The sequence below is a fragment of the Chiloscyllium plagiosum genome, unplaced genomic scaffold, assembly GCF_037043375.1.
Source record: "Chiloscyllium plagiosum isolate Xiang-an unplaced genomic scaffold, Cpla_swu_hap1 HiC_scaffold_16, whole genome shotgun sequence".
Classification (NCBI taxonomy): Eukaryota; Metazoa; Chordata; class Chondrichthyes; order Orectolobiformes; family Hemiscylliidae; genus Chiloscyllium; species Chiloscyllium plagiosum.
In genome coordinates this window covers 30,347,971-30,375,621 of record NW_028270154.1, presented here as the reverse complement: position 1 = coordinate 30,375,621, position 27,651 = coordinate 30,347,971, and the positions used below count along the sequence as shown (strand labels likewise).

The 27,651-nt window shown below is 40.3% G+C and overlaps 1 protein-coding gene across 2 annotated transcripts; it reads right to left on the bottom strand.

The window, feature by feature from the left end:
• Positions 1-1,296: 1,296 nt before the first annotated feature.
• Positions 1,297-27,252, bottom strand: LOC122556903 (uncharacterized). Of its 2 annotated transcripts, XM_043704156.2 has the most exons (5): positions 27,017-27,252; positions 21,378-21,973; positions 9,593-9,748; positions 7,654-7,807; positions 1,297-4,634 (listed from the first exon to the last, which is right to left on the bottom strand). In XM_043704156.2, exons 1-5 carry the CDS (start codon positions 27,066-27,068, stop codon positions 4,501-4,503), a joined length of 1,092 nt encoding a protein of 363 aa, XP_043560091.1. In that variant the 5' UTR covers positions 27,069-27,252; the 3' UTR covers positions 1,297-4,500. The 2 variants fall into 2 exon arrangements, with proteins under 2 accessions (XP_043560091.1, XP_087851380.1); XM_087995254.1 differs by lacking the exon at positions 7,654-7,807 and having other exon boundaries at positions 4,501-4,634; positions 27,017-27,222.
• Positions 27,253-27,651: the final 399 nt, after the last annotated feature.

Here is a 27,651-nt window from a genome sequence, read left to right as displayed (position 1 = left end):
TGATGCTTTAGAATCTGAAAAAGAGTTGTATTGGACCCGGAACATTAACTTTGTTTCCCTCTGCACAGATGCTGCCAGGCCCAGTGAGCTTCTCCAGAATTTTCTCTGTTTCAGGTTTCCAACGTCTACAGCATTTTGCTTTTATTTGACATGCTCTCGAAGCTTTTTGTTTTGAACTTATCACAAAAAATGCAAGAAGGCAAAATTTCAAATTATCACATTATTTTATTCTACACACGAACGGGGTGCAGATTCAAACAAAGGCATGAGGCCAGTGCATTTTCCTTTCATTTGCAGATGCCCATGGGAATGAATGCCTGTCACTTCCAGTAAGTGCAAATTAATCACAGTGTGAGATTGAATTGTTATTGAAGGTCCTCCACTAAGTTTTGAATTAGCTTAGAGCTTGGTGAGCCTATGACATTCTCCTTGGTAACCCCTTCAGTTAATCTTAACTGATTTGCCAACAAATCAGCATCCTTTTCTCCTGCAGTAAAATTGTTACACTCATTTGAATTATGGCATTCTTACATTTGTCTCAAAAAGTACAAAATGGAAAACTTCATTGGTTGCATTGATGGTTCAATGGTAGGATTCTTGCCTGCCACGCGGAAGGACCGTGTTCAATTCCCGGCCTTGTAGTACCTTAGGGGCGGCACGGTGGCTCAGTGGTTAGCATTGCTGCCTCACAGTCCCAGGTTCGATTCCGGCCTCGGGTAACTGTCTGTGTGGAGTTTGCACATTCTCCCTGCGTCTGTGTGGGTTTCCTCCCACAGTCCAAAGATGTGCAGGTCAGGTGAATTGACTGTGCTGAATTGCCCATAGTGTTAGGTGCATTAGTCAGAGGGAAATGGGACTGAGTGGGTTACTCTTCGGTATGGACTTGTTAGGCCAAAGGGCCTGTTTCCACACTGTGGGGAATCTAATCGAAAAATATCTTCCTTTTCAGCAATAGTTATCTCACAGCTTTATTTCATAACATACAAATCATGTTAAACTAAAAACCACTATTCACAATCTCATTGTCTGCTATTGTGTCATTATTCTTAGATGATGATAGTCTATTTTTCACGTCATTGTTTAATAAGAAATTACAGAGGAACCTCATCAACCATAAACTTGTAAGAAGACCAAGGCACTGTAGTTCTTATATTGATGCAAATTATGTTAAGGGGTAAAAATTTTGAATAACATAATAGAGCAGCTGTGCTAAGCTGGGATATGACATTTAACATTGATAAAAGTAAAGCTTTGTAGAGATCCAAACCTGTTCAGGGTAAAAATGTTCAGTTTGGGTATATCAACATGAATGTTCATTTTACGATCTAAACAAAAGCTAAACTAAACTGGGCCGAAGATGCCAAGTAGAACTGTGAGCCAAGTGAGACTGGCATTAGTCTCTTGGGTGACCATGGCAGCATGCATGCAGATTTGGCAGAGTCAGCTCACAAAAGTGAAATCAGTGGCATTAACTGCCTCTGCTAATGCATTTGCAGGAGATTATTCCAATCTAGAATATAGGGCTCTGTTATGGTTTTATATAACACTGGTTGGTCCATGTGGAATATTGCATTCAGTCCTCAGTCTAACATGTGGCAAAAAAATCTCCTATATACTTTGCTAGGATACAGAGTAACAAGACAAATCCAGCATTTTATAGATATCAGCTATGAGAAATAACTAGGGAGATACAGGTAGCACCGTAGTTCAGTGGTTAGCACTGCTGCCTCATAGTGCCAAGAACTTGGGTTCGATTTCAGCATCAGGCTGTGGAGCTTGCACATTCTCTCTGGGTCTGTGTGGGTTTGCTCTGTGTGCTCTGGTTTCCTCCTTCATCACAATGATGTGCAGGTGAGGTGGATTGGCCATGCTAACTTGCCCATTATGTACAGGCTAGGTGGATTAGCCATGGAAAATGCAGGGAGAGGGTGGGATGCTCTTCAGAGGGTCAGTGTGGACACGATGGGCCAAATGGCCCACTTCCACACTGGAGGCATTCTATGATATAAATTCAAAGTAACGAAGAAATGACTGCAGAACCAATTAAAATATCAACTTCTGCAAATATGATATCAAAGTAATCAGAGAAAAGACTAAAAATGCAAATTCAAGTAATAAATGTGTATAAAACATAAATCATCAACAAATGTCAGGACAAACTACTTCAAGGTTGATAAATAATGCAATAACCTTTCATGGTGCTAGAGGCAAATTCAGTTTGATTCAAAATACATTTGGATGCTAAAATGAGCGTAGGCATGTTCTTCAAAAGTACTTGAATAGCGCTAATGGTCTTTTCTCACAATTTCAGTTCATGATCTTGGAATTGAACAAATGCAACCTTAAACACACCCTTACTTGATTTATAAATATAGCCTTACAAAAATAATAGTTCTTATTTCATCACTACTTGTCACCTCCATTTTGATAGTCTCACTCCGAACATTTTTCTTATACCAAGAATTCTGCCAGTTATGAAATCGAAGTTTCCTAAAAGAAATGGACTGAAGTTTCTGGCATCTATGGGATGACTTTTTTTTTAAATTTGAGATTGCATATTAGTAGTGAACAAAATGCATATGGAGAAAATTTGTGAAAGAACTTTGATTCAAAGATTCTCATTGCAAAAACACTGAAAATACACCAAAATCTAAAGGAACACTTTCTGTTTTAATTTTGTGAGTAGAAAATCTGAGTAGATTTTTGTTGTGGCATGTTCGTAAAAATGTCAAATATCTTCACAATTTGGGAATCCTTGAGTAATAAACAAAGAACTGCAGATGTTGGAAAACTGAAACAAAAATGGAAAGAGCTGGAGAAACTCAGCAGATGTGGCAGCACCCTTGGAAAGTAAGGAGAGTCAACTTTTTAGATCCAGTGATCTTCCTCAGGAACAGAAGGGCCCCGTCAATGATACCATCAAGGAATCTTGCAGCAAACCATAACCGTCTTAAACACCTGCCCAGGTATCTTGTGCTTTGCAAAAATGTGCTCAACAATTCTGTACTTATTTCCTTCAACAAACTAGTGGGATATTTTAGCCAAATGTTCACACACGGACATGAGCACACATGGATATGGTACTCTGTCTTAAGCTTTATGTCCCCATTAAATGAAATTCACACAAAAAGGATGATAATATGAGTTCTGGTTAAATATTTAGGAAAAAAATGTCATTCAGCCATAAATTTGCTTGATATTCTTTAACTGTTACACTCTTTATATGATTAGGGGAAGGTTTAAGTCACTTGAAGGAAATATTTGGTATTTGGTGGTATTATACATCAAATGTATATAATAAATACTAATTAATTTGAGCTTCGCTTCTGATATATGTTCAACAGATATTCAAAAGATATTATAGGCTCAGAAATAGCATAACCTTTCTGTCAGTACTGCATTTTAATCTTGAAATAACAAAATTAGGATCACAATTCTATAGTTTTAGAACATCCATGAGTTATAATATTAGATAAGACACTGATGTCATGAATCTGTCTTGTACCAACCAAGTTGTTTTCTGTTACAATCAACTGGTAACTTCAGTCCCTGAAGTTGTCCATTTGTTCTGGTACTTATAAATGGAACAACAAAGGGAAATTTTATAGCTAAACGCAACAAAATTTGCAACATAACTGAGCAGACCTTTACGTTTGGAAGGGCTGGATTGAAGAAATTTATCAAGTAGTGGTTGATATTACAACATCATTGTAGAAACCCCTTAAGCATTTGTACAAAATTTCTCTCAACATTAAACTGAGATGGTAGATAATTTAGTTAAAGTATGTTCAATATTTGGGCAATAATATCAATAGTCATTTCTATATCATAAAGTAAGTTTTGGAGGGGTTATTCTGTTGAAATGAAACAAGGCTGATTTTTTTGGAACACATGTTGTGAATTTTTATAGATGAATATATCCTTTTCAATAATTTCAGTGACAGCAAAGTTCATTTTCTTAGTCCATAGTACCCAGGTCCATAGAGCAAAAATTGTAACTTCTGTATGTTCTCAATCTGATGCTGTCAGACTGAGTCCTTAGTGCTGCCTAAGGGATGGGTAAATAGAACAGCATGCATTAATGACTTGCTGTTCAAGTACTGCTAAAATTGAACGTTTCCACTAAAGTTGAACATTCTTCCCGTATTATTGGTACGTGCTCAGTAATTCATCACTTCCCACCCATACCACAGTGTTAGTACTATAGATTGCAAGAACAATTCATTAAGTTCTAAAGCTGTGAGATTGTACCATGCAGTGATACTTCACAAGGTAGATTGCAAATTCAGACTTGTTCTCTTGTCTGTGCTAACTTGGCAGATCAAAGCAGGATAATGATAATGATCCTAGGAGCACTAGTATTATTAGATTCCTGCTCAATCTTTAATTACTGTTTCCAGGAAATGCACATTTATGGATGTTGAGTGAAAGTTAAATAAATTGGGACAAAAAATTCAAAGTTAATTGCCTGACACAATTCCTTGCATAATGTTTTGTCATTCACACTCTGCTAACACATTGATCACTTTCAGATTCAAGATTCAGTGTTTCCAGAGGTTTCTGTGTAAAAGTCGAAGCAACATCAGTAAATGTGGGTTGAGAGCTATTGAACTGTTCAAATACTGCACTGGCTTCTGAAAAACAGAAATGAAAAACAATAGTTATGAGTTGCTCACTATTAGAATAACATTATAGCAGATTTCTTCTTGAAAGTAGCAAGAGTATTCATATACAAAAAATTAACACAAAATTTACTCTATTGCCTCCCTTTCTAGGGATGGCTTGAAAGGTCTTTTCAGTCAGGCCGAAGCTGCAGGGTGAACATGCTGCTACCTTTCTGGCTCATACTCACTTAGTCCAGGGTGGAAAGCCTTCCTGATTGAGGCCTTTAAGAAGAACATAATGGTCATTTAAGGGCCTGATCAAGCTGCTACTGGTATTTTATGAGTGGAGCTGTGTATTCCTGATGAAGTGCTTTTGCCCGAAATGTCGATTTTACTGCTCCTCGGATGCTGCCTGAACTGCTGTGCTTTTCCAGCACTACTCTAATCTAAACTTGACATATTAGTCAACCATATAGCAAGCCTTGTCAGACAGTATGCCTGATTGAGGGATCCAGCATTGGGAAGAGGAGGCACGTGAATGAAGCTACTGTGCACTCGACTGGCTCCCCCGTTCTCCACTAGGTCCCCCAACAATGTTTCTCCCAATTAAAGACTATTCACTTGTCTCTCTCTCTCTCTCTCCCATGGCTTCATCAATGTCCCCCTCACATTGACTTCAAGGCAGTATCAGCAATAGCTCATGCTCCTGATGATGGGAACTGTCAGTGCTGGAGTGCTACCTGCACCTAAATGGCTGCCAGCTCCTGTGAGCAGGATATTTGATACCCAAATGCACTAGATGTTACAGTAATTTAATATCGCTGGTGAAGAGAGGAACTATGATGGCTAGCTTACCACTGTCTATTAGGCACTTTTATCCGTCAGGACTTTGGGAGATTAGGTCAATGGAGAGGCAGCAGTCTTTTACGGTTTGGAATTCAGGATTCCCGATATTCACATTAAAATGTGCCTTAGTTTTATTGAAATAAACTCAGGGGCACCGTAAATTATTCTTTTTTGTTCGTGGACACAGTATTTCTCTAGTTGTAAAGTGTTAGCCATGGTTCAGTCTGTAGTATGCACACCTCTCACCCAGAGTTGTAAAGTCTCACGGGGATCTCACCTTTTACGATGCACATCAATGACTTACATGAGTGCAGCAATGGCATGGTAGCTAAACTTAAAGGTGACACTGAGAGAGGTTGGAGGTAAGATAGATATGTCACCAAAAGGGGCTTTACTGGATTAATACCCGGAATGGGTGGGGTGCCTTATGTGCAAAAGATGGGCAGGCAGAATTTGTGTCTGCTCGGATTTAGAAAAGTGATGGTTAACTTGATCGAAATGTACGAGACCCTGAGTGCATGTGGAAATTATGTCTCCCTTTGTCAGTGGGGCCAGAAGAAGAGGCATTGTTTTAAAATTTAAAATTCAGAAGAGGTAAGGAGAAATTATTCCTCTAAAAGGTTTAGAACTCTCCACCTCAGAACGCAGAATCATTTAATATTTTTGATGATGTGGAGGTGCCGAAAAGCATGATACTGTGATCCTTTGCTATAAATTCTGTGTCTTATGACCCTGCTCCACCAGTTACCTGATGAAGGAGCAGTGCTCTGAGAGCTAGTGTTTTCAAATAAACCTGTTGGACTATAACCTGGTGTTGTGGAATATTTGTAAGGTAGAGTGGATAGATTCTTGTAAGGCAAGGGAAATAGGAGTTATCGGGGAGTAGATGAAAATAGGCATTTTGAAGATGAATCATGGCGGAGCAGGCTCGTGGAGCCAAGCGGTCTACTTCTGTTCCTATTTTGTCTGTTCATATGTTCATACGTTTGAGGTTTCAAGTGCCACCACAATTTCCGAACTAACTCAAGGTTTTTGTTGTGATTTAATACCAAGGGAATGCTGCACTGTCAAAGGCACTTTGGATGCACCATTAAACTGAGACCATCTGCTGCATCAGGTAAATGTAAAACAGCCCTTGTTACTATTTTGAAAAATATGAAAGAAGGTCTCGCCAGAGCTTGATTACTATTCATCCATAAACCAAAACCACTAAAACTGATTATCAGGTCATAATTACATTACTGTTTGTGTGATCTTTCTGTGTGCAAATCTACAGTTTACATCTAAGAAAACTGCAGTGTACTCGTTAAAAGTATTAAAATGACTGCACTATGTTTTAGGATGGTCTGTGATTATTAAAGTTAAGTATAAACACATATTTTTCTCTTGCCGTGTTAATTGTCAATGCAGCCACTAGATGGCGGAATGACTGCATACTCAGAGCCTGTTATCAAGATGGCGCTGCCCATACGTTTACAGAACATGGTACAGACAAACACATGAGCATCAGTTCCCCATCAGAAACCTGAAACAAAAGCCAGAGATCCCATTCAATGCCCAGAATGTAGTTATTTCTGACATGCAATGGAATTTGATTTTTTTTGTTAAACTTGAACTGAGTATTTACTGTCAGGCTTTCTCTCACTTTAAAATTTCACCAGGCAGGGGAATTTTAGTTCAACCTAATTTCACTTAAAATATTGCTTCTAATCTTAAAAACCTAGAGACTTTGCAAGAGCAGTTCTGTTTTATTTGATGGAAATAACCGCTTCATGCAGCTGATTTAAAAAAAGGCAGATTGTGCCCCAAAATTATATCTTCATGCTCAGCGTTTGAAGTTAGTTTGCCACTGCACATGTAAATCAGAATAACCTAGTATCGGCGTGGCGTGTGGTATACCGTTGTGGTTGAATTATGTCACAAAGACCATCTGCACATGCATGGGCGGAAGTTGTTGTGTTTGGAGTTGGGAACACAGTTGGTTGTGTTGTAGTTTGCAACATTTACCATCAGAAATGCTGTCCAGGATTCTTAGATTGCCATCACATACACTAAAAATGAATCTTCTTTTGGGGTTTGAATATCACAACAGGGAACAATCTGAGTCAGTCACAAAGAGTGGAGCAAGCAGCATTGGGCATTAGTACCGTACAGTCAGTGAAATTGCTTTAAAGCTGAACGTGAGAAGAAGTTGAGAGTTTACCTGAAGATGGGCCAAGGGAAACCTGACTCTTTACTTCTGTTATTGGGCTGTTCCTTGTCAGCATCTGTCTGGAACAAATGGTTTGCCGTGGAATAATGTGAGAAGCACTCAACTTAGCTCCTGCACCACAGGTACAGCAGCTAAGAAATGTGACCTACAATAGACAAGAGAAATATTGTACAATGATTCCTATTGATTTGTTAATGATTGAAAACTCTGAAGCCTAATTAAGTTTAGCCCAATTTAGAAGAAACTTTGTTTTTGAGAAGCTTCCTTCTAGATACAAATTAATATTTTAGCTGAAAGCAGGTCCTTCAATTGCTCAGTGATTCAATGCTTCACCTGGTATAATAGTCAACCTGCCATGGGAAATCCCTATTTGATTCCAGATTTCCATTGATCCTAGTCATAGTATTATTAGTTATATTTTGTACCTCAACCTGGGAAAGCTGGAGTGGTAATCAAAGCACATGAGCTGTGCATTGTTGTTGAGTTCTGAGTCTACCAGAGGCTCAAAGCAGATCAAGTTAAAGGAATGAAAGTTTCTGAGGAAGGGTCATTCTACCCAAAACGTTAACTCGGATTCCTCTCCACAGACGCTGCCAGACCTGCTAAGCTTTTCCAGCAATTTCTGTTTTTGTTCCAGTTAAATGATACCCGTAAATGAGCAATAGCTGGCCCCTGATTCTTAGTTGGCTATTTTTTCTGACCCATTCCAACCTTTGACATAAGACCAAGCGAACAGCACTGACACCAAACCAAACCTTTGCCTGCAGCCCTTGCCAAGCAAATATCACCCCTGTATAGAGGAATGTTTGGAATTATCTATCCCTGACTAAAAGTGCATATGAGCCGTGGGAGAGAAACTAGATGTGAACAAGACTGGGTTTGGCTCTTGCATTTGATACTCATGTCAAATGGCTATCTAGGTTAATAGCTGTGAATCTGTACTCAAAAGGATGTTCGCTGAGCTGGGAATTTGTGTTGCAGATGTTTCGTCCCCTGTCTAGGTGATATCCTCAGTGCTTGGGAGCCTCCTGTGAAGCGCTTCTGTGATGTTTCCTCCGGCATTTATAGTGGTTTGAATCTGCCGCTTCCGGTTGTCCGGAAACTACTATAAATGCCGGAGGAAACATCACAGAAGCGCTTCACAGGAGGCTCCCAAGCACTGAAGATGTCACCTAGACAGGGGACGAAACGTCTGCAACACAAATTCCCAGCTCGGCGAACAGAACCACAACAACGAGCACCTGAGCTACAAATCTTCTCACAAACTTTGTACTCAAAAGGAGCTACCACTTTTAAGAAAAGGGAAAGAACTGAGAGTCAGTGGAAAACTGATTGACAGCAGCATGTTATAGTTCATAGTAAGTTCTGATGAACAGCTCTGTTAGCGTTGTTGTTAACTTTTAGTGGCTGGATTTTAACTCAGAGATGAGTTCTGTGTCATTAGATTGTTGCAATGACCCAAAATAATGGGTTTTCATGCAACCTAGTGACATGCTGGCCCCCTTCCCAGCAGGAGGTTTGGAGAATAGAGAACAGGTATTGAGGAGTGAGATTAGGGGGTGGGGGAAGATAGTGGATTAGAAGGATGGATGATCCATACTACAGAGGGGAGTGAGTCCCACGGTGGTCCCAGCACTCCTGACCATTGACAAAAAAAAGCCTCCTAAATACCAGCCGTGCATCTACAAAACCGAAAAGAAATTTTTTACTGAGGCATAGATAACACAAAGAGCTACTAATTTTCTCTTTTGTTAGTTTTACATAGAAAATAACAGCAGGTGTCGGCCATTCAGCCCTTCAAACCTGCTCCACCATTCATTATGATCCTGGCTTAATTACAGCCTAAGTCTTAAACCCATGCATCCATGATCCGGGACGATATAAACAATTTTTAATGAAACACAAAGCAAAGGAATTATTCATAACTTACTTCCGTCTGTTGACTTTGAGATAACTGATGCTGAAGTTCATTGTTTTGCCTCAGCAGCACCATTCGATCTCTCTCCAGTTCAGTAATCTTCTCCATCATATTACAGATTCTGTACAATATTCCCATTCCTGTATTAGAAGGTCCAGAAACACCACTCTGTGCATATGTAACAGCATATGCTGATATTAGAGAGAGAAGTTGGTATTTACTGTTACATGACTGCTATCATGAGATTCCACTGCAATATGTGCAACGTTCATTGTAGTCTGACAGTAGACCAAGTCTAAAGAGAGAATTTATACAGGATACATATTTAGTGAATACTATTACTGTACATGTAGAGTGTGTAACCGTTAAGTAGGAACTGCAGTGTGCAAAATGATGCCGTGGAAACATCTGGTCAGTTTTAAACACTGTGGCGTAAGGGTTAATTAAAGTCATAAAGTCATAGAGATGTACAGCACAGAAACAGACCCTTTAGACCAACTGTCCATGCTGACCAGATATCCCACCCAATCTAATCCCACCTGCCAGCACCCAGCCCATATCCCTCCAAACCCTTCATATTCAGACACTCACTCAGATGCCTTTTAAATGTTGAAATTGTACTAGCCTCCACCACTTCCTCTGGCAGCTCATGCCATAAACGTATCACCCTCTGCGTAAAAAAGTTGCCCCTTCGGTCTCTTCTATATCTTTCCCCTCTCACCCTAAACCTGTGCCCTCTCATTCTGGACTCCCCCATCCCAGGGAAACGACTTTGTCCATTTATCCTATCCATGTCCCTCATGATTTTGTAAACCTCTATAAGGTCACCCCTCAGCCTCCGACTTTCCAGGGAAAATAGCCCTAGCCTGTTCAACATCTCCCTATAGCTCAACTCCTCCAAACCAGGCAATATCCTTGTAAATCTTTTCTGAACACTTTCAAGTTTCACAACATCCTTCCGAAAAGAAGGAGACCAGAATTGTTTGCAATATTCCAACAGTGGCCTAAAAAATGTCCTGTACAGCTGCAACATGACCTCGCAACTCCTGTACTCAATACTCTGACCAATAAAGGAAAGCAAACCAAACGCCTTCTTCACTATCCTAGCTACCTGCGACTCCACTTTCAAGGAGCTATGAACCTGCACTCCAAGGTCTCTTTGTTCAGCAACACTCCCCAGGACCTTACCATTAAGTGTATAAGTCCTGCTAAGATATGCTTTCCCAAAATGCAGCATTTCACATTTATCTAATTTAAATCCCATCTTCCACTTCTCAGCACATTGTCCCTTCTGATCAAGATCCTGTTGTAATCTGAGGTAATCTCCTTCGGTGTCCACTACACTTCCAACTTTGGTGTCATCTGCAAACTTACTAACTATACCTCTTATGCTCACATCCAAATAATTTATGTAAATGACAAAAAGTAGAGGACCCAGCACCGATTCTTGTGGCACTCCATTGGTCACAGGCCTCCAGTCTGAAAAACAACCCTACACCACCACCCTCTGTCTTCTACCTTTGAGCCAGTTCTGTAGCCAAATGGCTAGTTCTCCCTGTAATCCATGAGATCTAAACTTGCTAACCAGTATCCCATGGGGAACCTTGTCGAACGCCTTACTGAAGTCCATATAGATCACATTTGCCACTCTGCCCTCATCAATCCTCTTTGTTACTTATTCAAAAAACTCAATCAAGTTTGAGAAACATGATTTCCAATGCACAAAGCCATGTTGACAATGCCTAATCAGTCCTTGCCTTTCCAAGTACGTGTAAATCCTGTCCCTCAGGATTCCCTCGAACAACTTGCCCACCACCAATGTCAGGCTCACCAGTCTATAGTTCCCTGGCTTGTCCTTACCACCCTTCTTAAACAGTGGCACCACGTTAGCCAACCTCCAGTCTTCCAGCACCTCACCTGTGACTATCGATGATACAAATATCTCAGCAAGGCACCCAGCAATCACTTCCCTAGCTTCCTATAGAGTTCTAGGGTACACCTGATTAGGTCCTGGGGATTATTCCACTTTTATACGTTTCAAGACTTGCAGTACTTCCTCCTCTGTAATATGGACTTTTTTCAAGATGTCACCATCTATTTCCCTACATTCTATATCTTCTATGTTCTTTTCCACAGTAAATACTGATGCAAAATACTCGTTTAGTATCTCCCCCATCTCCTGTGGCTCTACACAAAGGCCACCTTGCTGATCTTTGAACGGCCCTATTCTGTCCCTAGTTACCCTTTTGTCCTTAATGTATTTGTAAAAACCCTTTGGATTCTCCTGCACTCTATTTGCCAAAGCTATCTCATGTCCCTTTTTGCCCTCCTGATTTCCCTCTTAAGTATACTCCAACTGCCTTTATACTCTTCTAAGGATTCACTTGATCGATCCTGTCTATACCTGACATATGCTTCCTTCTTCTTCTTAACCAAACTAATTATATCTTCATTGTAAGAGTAGCTACTGAGCATGTCTGTAAGATCACATAGAATTGAAGCCTGAGTCTGTAAGTTTCCAGACATTGTCCTTTCTGACCTTGCTTGGTATCTTGTTCTGTTCAGTAAAACCCTGTCCATGATCATTTAACTGATTCTCTATCTGATCTTACTACAAGATGGCAAGTAGTAACCAAAGTCTTAAAATCAAATACAGGTAACACTGAGTGCCTGAAGTTTGTCAGCGAACATACACACCTTGGCACCAAGAAGCAATGAATTCTGCGCTAATCTATCTCATAGCCTTCCGGGCAGCAGAAGGGTCCAGTTAGTTCGAAAAACAATGTAGCTGCCATAACAGCTGTAGAACTGAAAGAAAGATGTGGCAACAACATAGAATGTACATGGAACAGGTGCCAGCCACCATTTTGAAAGCTTCCCATGATGGCCAACGAAGGTCCACACTGGGAAGAAGGCCCTGTCCACAATGCCAACAATCACAGTTGCAAACAATAGTTGTTCCTCAGCATTAAAGTCTGTTTTCAACAAGCACTAGGTACTTGTAAAGGCAAAACCTCAGAGTAAATTATTCCTCCCAGGTATTCGAGGTTCCTCTGTAAATAAATCATCAATTCATATTTCTCACACTTTTCTATTAAACTCCATCTGCCAAGTTTCTGCACACTCATTCAACTTAACCATATTCCCTTGCAAATTTCTTATTGTCCTCATCATTGTATACTCCCTCAGTGGTTAACACTGCTATCTCACAGCACCAGGGACCTAGGTTCAATTCCAGCCTTGATGCTCTAGTTTCCTGCCACAGTCCAAAGCTGTGCAAGTTAAGAGGATTGGCCATGTTAAATTGTTCATAGCATCCAGGGAGGTGCAGTTTGGGTATGTTAGCCATGGGAAATGCAGGAATAGGGTAAGGGGGATGAGCCTGGGTGGGATGCTGTTTGGAGGGTCGGTGTGACACGTTTGGCTGAATGGCCTGTTTCCACACTGTAGAGATTCTATGTATTCTCTGATTTTTTTAATATCATCAGCAAGTTTGGACACATTATACTCTACTTTCGCTTCCAAACTTTTAACATAAATAATAAATAATTGAGGCCCTAACTGATCTTTGTGGAAATCCACTAATTTCATCTTTCCAACCTGAAAAAGACTGATTCATCATCATACTGTCTTCTGTGTATTAGCCAGTTCTCAATTCATGCCGCAATACTGCAAGCAGCTATCAAATGCTTTCCAGAAATTCAAAATCTCTACATCTACTAGTTTCCCTTTATCAACTCTGCATATTATATTCTCCAAGAACTCCAGAAAATTAGTCAATTAAGACTTTCCTTTCATAAAACAATGTTAAGTCTGACAGCTGCATTCCAAAGCAAGTTTATTTCTTTCAATTTCCCATATAATTTCCTTTTGAAATCATTGACTAACTCTGCTTTCACCAACTTCATCGACATTTGCCCCATGAAAGCATTTTCTTCACATCCTTTTGCATCCCTTACCCGAAGTTAACTCCTCTTGTCTTTGCGCCATTAACTAATGAGAATGTTATTTCTTTGTGTCTCATATCCAAACCTGTCATAATGTTATGTGCCTCAATCAAATCTCCTCTCAATCTCCCTTTCACTATGGAAAACAAACCCAACCTCTTTGACCTAGTAAGTAAATTCACGCATCTCTGCAACTATTTAGATAAATCTCCCCAGGGCACACTCAAGGACCTTTCCTAATATGTGACTCCAGCCAACACTGAGACCCCAGACTGCTCAACAAGATTCTGCCCCAGTCTTTTTCCTGAAGCTTATATCCTCTCAGTTCTGGCATCTGGTATCACCATTGTGCATCTTTTCTGAACCTTCTCCAATGACTCTACATCTGCTTTATAACATGGAGACAAGAACTGTGCATTGGTCTCCAACTGTGATGCACTTAAAATTCAATACAAGTTCATTTCAACTTAGAGTCATAGAGTCATAGAGATGTACAGCACGGGGACACCCTTTGGTCCAACTCGTCCATGCCGACCAGACATCCCAACCTAATCTACTCCCACCTGCCAGCACCCAGCCCATATCCCTCCAAACCCTTCCTATTCATATACCCATCCAAATGCCTTTTAAATGTTGCCATTGTATAGCCTTCACCACTTCCTCTGGCAGCTCATTCCATACACGTACCACCTTCTGCGTGAAAATGTTGCCCCACAGGTCTCTTTTATATCTTTCCCCTCTTACCCTAAACCTATGCCCTCTAGTTCTGGACTCACCCACTCCAGGGAAAATACTTTGTCAATTTATCCTATCCATGCCCCTCATAATTTGGTAAACCTCTATAAGGTCACCCCGTCTTCCACTTCTCAGCCTATGGCTCATCTGATCCAGATCCCATTGTAATGTGAGGTAACCTTCTTTACTGTCCACTACACCTCCAATTTTGGTGTCATCTGCAAACTCACTAACTTTTTGCTTTTCAATTATATTCCTTCAGAAATGAACCACAAACCACATTGGTTTGTTTTTTTTTTTGTAGCATTATTGACTGTTTTCAATAATTGGTTGATTTCTATCCACAGTTGCCTTAGCTCCTTCCTCTCATTATGTGGCCACTTTCTGCATTTGATTAAAAGTACCACCTCACATTTCGCTGCCATCAAATTCATTTATCAATTATATAGTCAAACTGCAAATTTTGTTAAAGTCTCCTTGTAGCTTTTTTTAAATTTATCTGTTGTAAAGCCTACACCTCTGAATTTATTGGCATCAGAAAATCTTGAAATTTCACATAATGATTCGCAAGTTAAAATTATTACGATAGAAGGTGACCCAGCGTGGTCACAGCAACATTCCCTATTGGACACTGTTTTAAACTGATGTTTATTGGCATTTCTAGGCTTAACACATTATTTCCTATTTTATAACCAACTAACTATCTATTTTGCTGCTTGTCACTTACCTGCACGTACTCTGATTTAATATTGAGACTAGTCTGCAGCACTTAGTGTGCAATTTCCACAGTGTCAAACTAGGTGGCTGAATGCTTCAATATCACAGGGGCAGGGGAATGTACATTAATCAAATGGAAAAGAACCATGAGTGATGATTGAGATTAGGAAGGTGGGCCAGCTCAGCTTCCTGGGAAGACATAGGCTCATAACATCACCCGAGCCTTAGAAGTCTGCATGTGATTAAAGTTTCCACTTCTATTTCATTTATTATTACTTTGGTATATTAAAAGTTGTAAACAAGCAATGTTGACACCACTGGATTGGATGTGTCAATGATGAGAGGCTGAGGTGTGGTTTAGGATACAGGCAGCAGTGGTATGTTGGGTTTTATGGTGGATGAAGATTAAACAATTGGAAAAATCTGGTTGCAGTTGCCAAAGCTTGGATATGTGTCTTAGCTGGATATTTGATCATTCAAATTGGTTGTAATATATGTTGACAGCCAGCTAGACAAGTCCTTATGGTTTTTTACTGTGCTTCTGATTTCTTTTCTCCCTCCTATAGTGATTATAATGAGGTCAGCCAGGTGGACCTAATGGAATGTGAGTCCCCTGGCTGTTAACGAGGACCAATCTGGGAGCTCTGGCTGACAGATATAAACAGGAGTGTCAGAGGTTCTGTTCACCCTGAGAGCTGGCTCTGAGAGAGGTGGATCAGTGTCAAGGGCCCACCATGTGTAAATAACGAGTGACTTGGTGATGGGATAACAGCTTCTATGGAGTTGTTTCACCTCCCATTTTCAGTAACATTCAATTGCCAAACAAAGTTGATTTGCATGCCTTATAGGAAATGTTTACTTTCTTGGGATTTTTAAAATGAACATCTGAATCACTATAGATGTGGAGGACAGTTTCTGGAGTGTGTTAGGGATGGTTTTCTAGAGTAGCACATTGAAGACATGACTAGAATGATCAGGGAGAAAGTAGGGCCAATCAGAGATAGCATAGGGAACTTGTGCAGGAGTCTGAGCAGATAGGGGAAGCCCTAAATGAGTTTTTGCTTCGGTTTTCACCAAGGAAAGGGAACTTGTTGTGAATGAGAACTTTGAGGCACTGGGATACAGGCTTGAACAGATCAAGATTGATGAAGTTGATGTGCTGCAAATTTTGGCAAACATTAAAGTTGATAAGTCCCCACGGCCAGACCAGATTTATCCTAGGCTGCTCCAGGAAGCGAGAAAGGAGTTTGCTACGCTGCTGGCAAAGATCTTCGCTTCCTCACTCTCCACGGGAGTCATTCCAGAGGATTGGAATGGGGCGAATATCGTTCCCCTTTTCAAGAAGGGTAATAGGGAAATCCCTGGCAATTACAGATCAGTCAGTCTTTCGTCTGTGGTCAGCAAAGTTTTGAAAAGAATTCTGAGGGATAGGATTTATGATTATTTGGAAAAGCATAGTGTGATTAAAGGCAGTCAGCATGGTTTTGTGAGGGGCAGGTCATGCCTGACAAATCTTATTGAGTTTATGAGGAGGTGACAAGACAGGTCGCCAAAGGTCGAGCAGTGGATGTGGTGTATATGGATTTCAGCAAGGTATTTGACAAGGTTCCCCTTGGTAGGCTCATTATAAAGTCAGGAAGTATGGGATACAGGGAGATTTGGCTGTCTGGATTCAGAATTGATCGGCTGACAGAAGGCAGAGAGTGGTTGCAGACAGAAAGTATTCTGCCTGGAGGTCAGGGTTGAGTGGGCTCCCGTAGGGCGCTGTTCTTGGTCCTTTGCTCTTTGTAGTTTTTATAAACGACTTGAATGAGGAGGTTGAGGGTTGGGTGAGTAAATTTGCAGATGACACAATGGTTGGAGGTGTCACCGATACTATCAAGGGCTACTGCAGGCTGCAACATGACAGAGACGGGATACTGAGCTGGGCTGAGAAATGGCAGATGGAGTTCAACCTGGATAAATGCGAAGTGATGCATTTTGGAAAGTTGAACTCGAATGCTGAATTTAGGATTAAAAATAGGATCCTTGGCAGTGTGGAGGAACAGAGAAATCTCAGTGTTCAAGTACATAGATCTCTCAAAGTTGCCACCCAAGTGGACAGGGTTGTTAAGAAAGCATATGGTGTTTTGGCTTTCATTAACAGGGTGATCGAGTTTAAGAGCTATGAGATTTTGCTACAGCTCTACAAGTCCCTGGTGAGACCACACTTAGAATATTGTGTCCAGTTCTGGTCGCCATACTATAGGAAAGATCCAGAGGCTTTGGAGAGGGTACAAAGAAGCCTGGACTGGAGGGCTTGCCTTATGAAGAGAGGTTGACTAAGCTCGGATTTTTCTCTCTGGAAAGAAGGAGTTAGAGAGGTATACAAGATAATGAGAGGCATGGACAGAGTCAATAGCCAGAGACTTTTTGCTAAGGCAGGATTGAATAGCACGAGGGGTCATAATTTTATGATATTAGGAGAAAGGTCTTGAGGAGACGTCAGAGGAAGTTCTTTATGCAGAGAGTTGTGAAAGCATGGAATGTATTGCCAGCGGTGGTGGTGGAAGCAGAGTCATTAGGGACATTTAAGCGACTGCTGGACATGCACATGATAGCAGTGAGGTGAGGGGTGCGTAGGTTATTTTATTTTACATTAGGATTAATCCTCGGCACAATATCATGGACCAAAGGGCCTGTTCTGTGCTGTACTTTTCGATGTTCTATGTTCTACTTTCTATGTTCAAGAGCATAGGCAATTTTGGATCTATTCTGTAAAGAAAAAGGGTGAATTAACAGTCTTGCTGATAAATCTTAAAGGTAAAAGAATCTTTAGGGATGAGTGAATAGTTTATGTTTGAAAGTGAGGTAGTAAAATCTGAAGCAAGGATGTTAAATTTAAATCAAATTGAATAAAGGAAATTATGAAAACATAAAGCACAAATTGGCTGAGCTGGATTGGGAAAATACATTAAAAGGTATAACTCCACAGGAAATAGATAGTCTCTGAAGAACTATTACGTGACTTACGGCAGCCATATCAAGAGGTCGTTTAGCTCAGTGGGATGGATGGCTGGCTGGTTTGTCATACTGGGTTCAATTCTTGTGCTGGTCTGCAATTACTGCAAAGGTCCCACCTTGCCTGAGGTCTGGCGATCCTCAGAGTAAACCATTGCCAGCTGTTCCTATCTAAAAAGAAAATAGCCCTCTGGGTCAATGGTGACTTTCCTTTAAAGATACAACAGGGAAAATGGCCCAACCATGGCTGACAAAACCAATGAAATGTTGTATTAGATCAAAAGAGTAGCCATCTAAAGTTATAAGCAAAAAAAAAGTCCAAGCCTGAGGATTGGGTGCAGTTCTGAATCCCGCAAAGAGCACTCAAATTATTGATTCGGAATGGAAAAATAGAGAATAAGAGTAAACTTGCAATAACCTTAAAAGTAGACTGTCAAAATTTGATAAGTATGTAAAAAGAGAGACTAGGTGAAAATAATTGAAGTTCCATGACAGTCTGATTTAGTTCAATCTTCAAAGAAAACACAAATAACTTTCCAGAAATGTTGGGGAAGCAAGGGTTGGTAGGGAAGAAGGAATTAAAGGAAATTTGCATTCGTGGAGATATAATGCTGGAAAACATAACCAGTAGGACAGTTGAGGAAGAACCAGTAGATCTTATATATTTGGAGTATCAATAAGCTTTTTAAAATGTCAGAATAAGGTGTTAGTGTGTAAAATCAAAGCACAGAGTGGTGGGGGTAGTATACTGGCACGGAGTTAGAATTGTTTAGCAGTCAGGAGACAGAGAATAGGAATACCTAGATATTCTTTTTGGAATGAAATGTAGTGAACAGTAACTTCCTGAAAGAACTATAATTGGCCCCAGCTATTAATAAATATATATGAGTAGTTTTGATAAGGGAATTAAATGTAATATTTCCAAGTTTGGTGGCAACACAAAACCAGGTGGGATTATGAGCAGTGCAGAGGAAGTGAAGAGTCTTCAAGATGTCTTGGACAAATTAAATGAATAGGAAAATGCAGAGCAGATGAGGTGAACTGTGGGCAAATGTGAGCTTTTTTGCTTTGTGAAGAAAACAGGATTCAGAGCATTATTTAAATGGTGATGGATTGAAAAATGTTTAATTGCAACAGAGTCTGAATGTCCTTGTACATGAATTACTGAAAGCAAGCAGATAGGTACAGCAAAGGTTAGGAAGGCAAATTGTACGTCCATCTTCATTGCAAGAGGGTTTCGGCACAGGAGCAAGGGTGTCTTACCACAGCTGTATAGAGCTTTCAAGTTGCCAATGTTACTATTTCTCTTAAGAGTATTGTGTGCAGCTTCAGCCTCCTTACTAAACAGAAGATATACTTGCCATAATTGGAGTTCAGGGAATGTTCACCAGACTGATTGCTGGGATGGCAGGATTGACAATTATGTGAGAATGTGGGTCAACAATACATGAACTCACTAAAGAAGAATGAGAGGAGATTCCATTGAAAAAATCCATTTCAACAGGGCTGGATGGATTGTATGCAGAAATAACGATACCACCATCTGGGTATTCTAGAATAAGGGGTTATGGTCTCACAATGCAGGGAAGACTGCTCAGGACTGAAATGAGGAAACATTTGTTCACTGAGAGAGGATGGTGACCCTTGGGACTTATCTAACACATCAGCCATGTAATTCAAATCATTGAATATATTTAAGAAAGAAATGAATAGTTTTTAAATACTAATAACTTCAAGGTGTATGTAGAGAGAGCGTAGGTACATGGTATTCAGGTAGATGATCAGCCATGATCATATCAAATAGTACAGCAGGATCTATGTACCAAATGGTCTACTTCTGCTTTTACCCTCCATATTTCTATGTACTAACCCTTAATCTCTACCAGATTCCTACTGTTTATTAGTTTACATTTCAGTATAACCTGCATTTTTCTTTCTTCATGGCATGTGGATATTGTTGGCGAGGCAGCATTTATTGTCAATACCTAATTGCCCTCATGAAGATGGTGGTGAAATTTTTTCTTGCAGTGCTGATGTCATTAACATGTAGGAACACCCACTCAATGCTATTAGGGAGGAATTACAGGATTTAGATCCAGCAACAATGAAGGAGTAGTGATACAGTCAAGATGGCAGCTGACTTAGAGGGAAATGTGCAGGTGATTGTGGGCACATGCATCTGTTGCCCTTGTCCTTCTACGTGCTAGAGGTTATAGAAGGTCTGTCAAAGGAATTTAGGGAAGTTATTGCAGTGCATCTTTTGATAGTGCACATTACTGCCACTGTTTATTGGTAGTGAGGGGTATGAATGTTGGAAGATGGTGGATAGGTGCCAGTCAAGCAGGCTGCTTTGTCCTGGATGGTGTCAAGCTTCATGAGCGTTGTTGGTGCTGCACCAGTCCAGGCAAATGGAGAGTATTGGATCACACTCCCGATTTGTATCTTTTAGATGATGGACAGGCTTTGTGGAGACAGGAGGTGAGCTATTCATTCTGAGTTCTTAGCCTCTGATCTGCTGTTGTAGCTCAATCATTAAAAGGCTGGTTCAGTTCAATTTCTGGTCATTTGAACCATGCAGGGTGTTAATAGTGGGGATTCAGTGATAGTAACACCATTGTAAATCAAAGAGATGTCATTGCCTAATAGTTCTGTGGCCAAAGTGTTACTTACCAGTTATCAACCCAAGCCTGGATGTTGCCCAGGCTGCATATGGACACAAACTGCTTCAGTGTATGAGGAGTCATGAATCATGCTGAACATTGTGCAATCATCAGAGAACATGCCCACTTGACATTATGATAGAGGGATGGCTATCAATGAAACAACTGAAGAATGTTGGGCCTAGGACATTACACAGAGAAACTCGAAAGAGATGTCCTGGGTCTGAAATAATTAGCATCCAAAAAACACAATCATCTTCCTTGGTATTAATAATGGCTCCAATCAGCTGAGACATATCCCCCTGATTCCCATAGGTTTGACTTTGCTAGGGCTCCCCAACCTATTGGAGAATCATTAACTTGCACTCCAGTTCATTGTGTCTCAGCCGAAAGAAGTCAGGTCAAAGACACTTCAGGTAGATGTGGCAACCCGGTACAATCCTGTACAGAGACTTCAAATGTCACCGTGCTGACAAGTTGCTTTTGCTTCCACCTTCAATCTTTGTACAACAATAGGTTCACTGTATTAAGATGGTCTGAGTGGTTTGAGGCAATGATGGGACAAAAGTTGAAGGACCTTTGCTACTTTGGACTGATGGAAATCCTTGATCCTGATACAGAGCATCACAGCTGGAAATAAGCATTCTGTTATCACTATCTCTTAAGCTTTGCAGCAGCAAAATACATGGGATAAATAAAGTGAGTAAGTAAGCAAGACTCATGAATAATTTGACTAACCTTGCTTCGGAAGCTACTTTTCTTAACTTGTTCATGGAACCCAAGTATTGTTTGATGCCTTCTCAAAATGACACGTTCCTCCTTGGTTTTCCATTTGTTCTCATTACGCCAGTTATTTGAACTTAATCTATGCTTTTTCCCTTCTTCTATTTCACTCTTTGTAACATCTGCAAAATCAGACTTCGCTGTTTCTCTCGACTCTGGGAGACTATATTGTGAATTAATTGTTTGTATGATGTCTTTCAAGCCAAAGAAATCATCATCCTCTTCTGATGAAGATGCTGTTGCTTTAGGTTCATGCTGTCCACCTGAGAGAGCAGTAAAACTGTAGGTCCTTGGCAACAGCACTGTCCTACTGTCATAAGATAAGTCAGAGTAGGGGTCAGAGCTAGTTGATATTTTTCTGCTGTGGATGGAGGTGTGCTCTAGTGCATCAAAATTTTTCTGAAATTGATAGGAAGAGTTTGATAGGTCCAGGCCTGAGTCTTCTGACTGACTCCTCCCAAACAGTGAGGACATTTGTTTCTGTTGATTAGAGCCAAAATCTATATCATCTGGAGTCACAACTTCTTCTTTTTCAGTTTTCTGTTTCTTACCTGAAATGAGATCGTTCACAAAAGATAAAATTTTAAAATTATCATAGGACCCCCCTTGATAATGTAGTGATTGTAACGAGATCAGCCAGGTGGACCTCATAGGGTATGAGTTCCCTGATTGGTGCTGTAAATCTGGCCCAATCAGGGAGCCCTAGCTGACAGCCCTTGCTAAACAGGAGTGTCAGTGGTTCTGTTCACTCTGAGAGATGGTTCTGAGGAAGCTGGATCAGTATCAAGTACTATGCATGTCTAAGTAAAGTGTTATGGACTAGGCCAGACCCCCTCAAAACAGTAGCCCAGACCCTAACTTTGCTCGTTGCTTTAAGCAGGTGTAAAGTGGATATTCCAGGAGTGAATCAGCTGGTCAAACCACTTCATTTTAAACAAGACAGAATTTATTTACAAGATTATCGTATGAAACACAAACAAAAGATATCCAAAAACCCAACAGATCATCCCAATGTAATGATGCTGCTCCCAATACTTGCACCAATCCCCACAAACACCCCTTGGCACAAAAGGTAAAATCAAACACAGTCTTACTGGAGAGAAGTAGGAGAAAGATCAACATGGACCTGCTTCTTTAGGTCCATCAGCTTTTTCACTAGTACTGCTAAAAACCAAACCAAACCAGAGAAGAGCTGAGCTGGGAGAACGGGCCAGTCCCCTTTCATTGTACAAGTGTGTTGTCCAACAACTTGAAAGCCTTCTGTTCGACGCAGTATCTGTTAACTATTATCAACTTGGCCCTGAAACCCTTCAACCCCAGACTTTTCGGAGTCTTTGTCTTTTACAATCTTTTTAGAAAAAAAAGCCAAGCACAACATAACCTTGTTAAAGGAAAAGCATTGTCACAAAAGGGTGACTTAGTGACAAGGTACCGGCCTCTATGTAGTTATTGCTGATAGTTTGATGTACAAATGTATCTCCTAATGTGCTGCTAAGGCACACAATACTCAGTCTGTATTGAGTTAACTCATTTTACCAACATAACAGTTAAAATATTCCAATTAGGCCTTCGTCATCCTTTGCTAAGGAAGAGAAATAAAATCATTAATTTCAAATGATTGTCTATTGGCGGACGTCTATATGATGAGGAAAATATCAGGGTTTGGGTGGTGTTAGTGGGTGATGGTGGTATACTGATAGTGACATTAGGACACTCATTGAGAGACCCAGAGTAAGAGCAACACGAATTTAAGTCTCACCATAGCATATAGCGGTATTTAAATGCAATTAGTCAAATCACATTTAATTTTAATAAATTAATCTGGAATTGAAAGCTGGTCTTAATCATGATCATGAATGGTCATAAAATCCTAACCATTTCACCAAAGCTTTCGCGAGGGAATCTGCTGTTCTAACCCAGTCTGGCCGACACGCAGCTTCAGACTTAAACTATAATGGGCATTGACTTGTAACAAATGATGGCTTGGTCAATGATGCCCATGTTTGTAAAAGAATAAAAAAAACCCAAATTTTCATTGTCTGAATAGTGACAATGTTGGACCTTGTTCTAATGGAAAATGGTACAGATTACTGAGAGATAGTCTGAATAAAACGTAAGTTTATTTTCCCCCATTAACTTGGCAGGAAATTATTTTTGAGCATGTTTATTTATATAGGTCTAGTGTAAGGGTTACGTTGAGGTAAGGATGCAGTCACATTATTTCAAGTACTAAGTAGCAAGCAGCAAGGAAAGGGGAACTCCAGTACTGTGTAAAATAATGGTTAAAATGCAGAAAAAAAATGAAATATATACATATAGTACCATTATATTGTAAACACAAAACAAGAATACTTTAAAATTATTTTCCTTTTCTTTGAGTGCCCACTTGCAATGCAATATTTTGCCTTCAGCAGACCCAGGGGACCTGCTGCAAACCATTGAAGCAAACTGTCAGAGGAGTCCAAGAATAGCCCACTGGCTAAACCTCCATGAAGAATTCAACTGAAGTCAGATACTTGTGTAACTGGAAAGTCAACAAAACTGAGAACAGTTCTGCTTTTCTGGCCAATGAGTCTCTCCTAATGAAGTTTGACTTTAAAAATTAACACACTAAAACCTGGAACATTGTACTTCAACTAAAGTAACTTTGGCAAATTATTCAGGCTCTGAAACATTCGTAACTAGATATTCAACTGAAGTTTGCACATCAGGACTCTGTTGAAGTCCTCACAGACAGATTAGGGTTTCCACAGGATGTTTAAACCTCTGACAACAATTTGTCTGATCTTTGACTGGGACTCTCTGTGTCTGTCTCCAACACTGAGTTAGAATCAAAGATTCAGACAAATCCACAGTACTTGCAAGGGCAATTATGGAGGAAATGCTGGAGAGATTCAAGTCGAGTGAAACATTTGGGTAACTTTATATGTGATTCCCAATCGACCCCAGAACACCCCACTAATCCATCCCTGACCCAACTCAACTATTCCACTGTTCAGAACTGACTGCCCCATCACACATCCAAATATCCAACTTGACAACTTTCCTGATTTATTCCGACTACGACCACTGTCCTGCTAATCTCCTGACTACCCTGTAGGATCAAGCAAAACTCCCCAATATTTAAAACACTGGACAAAGTCCTGGACTTTTCAAAGTTTTCAAAAGGCACAAATGACATGAGCTCTGTGGAGAATATACAACTCACAGAATGGAAAGGGCTATCCGGAACTGTGTTCAGCCTGGAATTATAATTTACATCACCTCTCTAAGATGGGCAAGATCCTAGGACACAGAATTTATAGTAAAAGATCAAAGTGTCATACAATGATCCTGTCATACTAGCTACCTGACGAAGGAGCAGCAGTCTAAATAAACCAGTTGGACTATAACTTGGTGTTGTGTGATTTTTACTTTGTCCACCCCAGTCCAACACCGGCACCTCCACATTGTTTTTCTTCAACCACAAGGTTCTGCACAAATAGCTTGCCCACGGCTCCCATCCCCAACAAGCAGCTTCCTAAGCAAGAAACAAGAGAAGCTGAATTCTAACATATGATGATTGGCTGAGGATCCTGGGATTGTATTCATTAGAGTTTACAAGGTTAAGGGGAGATCTAATAGAAACTTACAAGATAATGCATAGCTTAGAAAGGGTGAACGCTGGGAAGTTGTTTCCATTAGGTGGGGAGACTAGGATCCGTGGGCACAGCCTTAGAATTAGAGGGGGTCAATTTAGAACGGAAATGTGGAGACATTTCCTCAGCCAGAGAATGGTGGGCCTGTGGAATTCATTGCCACGAATCGCAGTGGAGGCCGGGACATTGGGTGTCTTCAAGGCAGAGATTGATAAATTCTTGATCTCACAAGGAATTAAGGGATGTGGGGAGAGTGCAGGTAAGAGGAATTGAAATGCCTATCAGCCATGATTAAATGGTGGAATCGACTCGATGGTCTCATGGAATCAAGAAGCCAAACCAAGAGCAGTATTGGAACAAAGGGTATCCAAGAAGGGGTAGCTAAGCAAGTGCTCTCTGAACAAGAGCTTCCAGAATGGGCCTGTTCTGAACCAAGAGCACCTTACCAACTGGGTGCACTTCAGACCACGTTTTGAGTGGTGAGCTTAAACTCCCCAGACCCCAAAATCACGCCTGAGCTAGCGGGCAGGGGAAGGCGGGTGGTAACAGTGTATTGAGACACCAGGGTATGAATTCTGATTAAAGACTCTGTCATTACAACTGTTGTTTTCTGTGTGTGTCAGTAGGGTAAGGTTCTACTAATGTTAATCTAGTAAATAGCATAATTTAAAGTATTACTGTTCTCTGTAGAATTAGTTATGCTAGTTTCCTTGTTTATTACATTTACCTGTTTCTCTTGTATTATACTTACCTTTTATATTTTAAATAAAACACATGTCTACTGCCTCGTCATTTCACATTCCCTAAATAAGTCCAATGTCCAGAAAAAAGGGATCTGGGGGTCATTTGAGCCACTTAAAAATCATAAAATAACTGATTGTCAACCAGAACCCTATACCCCGGTGACATGACCACCCAAGTGCACCCTTGACCCCCAATTTGACCCACAGTTCGTCCGAACTGAGCTAATGGTCCTTCCAAACTAACTACATGCTCACCAAGCAACCCATCCCAATCACACTCACCTTTATCAACCTATCCACCTGCCCATTAACTCACTTCACCCACTTTTCCACTTAGCCATCTCATCCATCTTCTCAATCACTTACTCACCCTGAGTGATATTAGCTTCACATTTAGCATATGGCAGATAATAGTGTAAAGACCAGCTATCCTGTCTTCCCCCTACTCTGCTCTTATGAAATTCTCTGAAGGAACCCATGCATTTAGTGTGAAAGCTAAAGAAATATGCAGCAGCATTGAGTTGGGGAAATTCACAAGAATTGCAGCAATCCATTCATTACTGCTGCTCCTTGGAAGTTTCAAGCCATTATATTTCTTTAGTACAATTGGATCATTGTGGTGTTTCAAAGCTTTATCGCTCAAACAAGTTTTATTAGGCCCATATAGTGATATTTTCGGTTAAAGGGGTAACTCTCTCTCTCTCTCTGTACCAGAATACCTAATGGGCCTTTATTATTTTAGATGTATTGAATTTGCTTTATAATTCAGGTACATCATGAAAAGTATTCACTGAAAGCCTTTTCTACAAGGTTATGAAAAGACCTCATCCTGTCTTTATGTAAGGAGCTCACATCCTGACGTCAGGGAAACGTTTACTGTGTAGTTTGGATAGCTCTTGTCATTAACATTCACAGCATTGATCCCAGTCACACCGATTTCCTGAATATACATTGTAGCGCTGACCCAAACTCCTATCTAATTTCAGATTTCCAGCATTGATCCTGAATTCCAATACCCTATAATCAAATGTGATTCAAATTTATGATATCCTTAAATATTTTCTCAGAGCTACAACAGAACCACAGCTCCTTCATCATGTTTGCAAAATAACCATTGAATTTGCAGCCCCATTCACGAAGGAGTGCCCCTTTAAAGTTAAGAATTACCAAGTGTACTTCAGCATACTTATTTAGTCGACAATAACAATGTTACCTTTTCTCCATTTCAGCAAAGCGAGGATTTGTTTTTTTCGACCAGACGCCATTTCCAGCAGAATTAATCTTGTGGATCCCTTTCTTCCTTTTCTTAAAGTTAAAATTACAGTTCAGAGGGAGAAATAAATAATTCTTGTCAAATAATTCTCTCCTCTTTTGAATTAAATCCTTTTTCTTCTCCTGAAACATAAATCAATAATTTAATAATTCTGTTCTTTACGGAACAACTTCAAATGAATGGAATTAACTGAACTGAGGTAAGGAACAGGAACTGGTCAGAAACTGAATAGCCAACCTATTTATAGCACAGAAAAGCCTAAGTCATGAAATGAGCAGTGAGGAATGCAACTGGGGCAGAGGAATGCAACAGGTTGTTGTTTTGTGCTCAAAGTGGCCAAGCGACATATTTCTAAACAGCACATTAACTCTGTGCTATGCAAAGTGACGCTTTCCTCTCCTCAGGGGATCATCCTGTTCTGAATACTTCTGATCTACAGGAGCATGATACAGGAGATTTTCTTTTCTCAGCATTGGAGTACTTCAGGTGAAACGTGGTTCTCAGCACTAACAGAATGGCCACCTGAGCACAGTTTTTAAATTGCAAGCATTTATTGGGGTTGTATTTCATATCTT

What these genes read in the sequence shown, in the direction of transcription:
- LOC122556903 (XM_043704156.2), bottom strand. Translation starts at nt 27,068, where the DNA reads ATGGCGTCTGGTCGAAAAAAACAAATCCTCGCTTTGCTGAAATGGAGA. An exon ending in AAAGTAGCTTCCGAAGCAAG is followed by an intron (nt 9,749 to 21,377) that starts GTTAGTCAAATT and finishes ACATATGCACAG; the next exon opens with AGTGGTGTTTCTGGACCTTC. An exon ending in CTCAAAGTCAACAGACGGAA is followed by an intron (nt 7,808 to 9,592) that starts GTAAGTTATGAA and finishes TGTCTATTGTAG; the next exon opens with GTCACATTTCTTAGCTGCTG.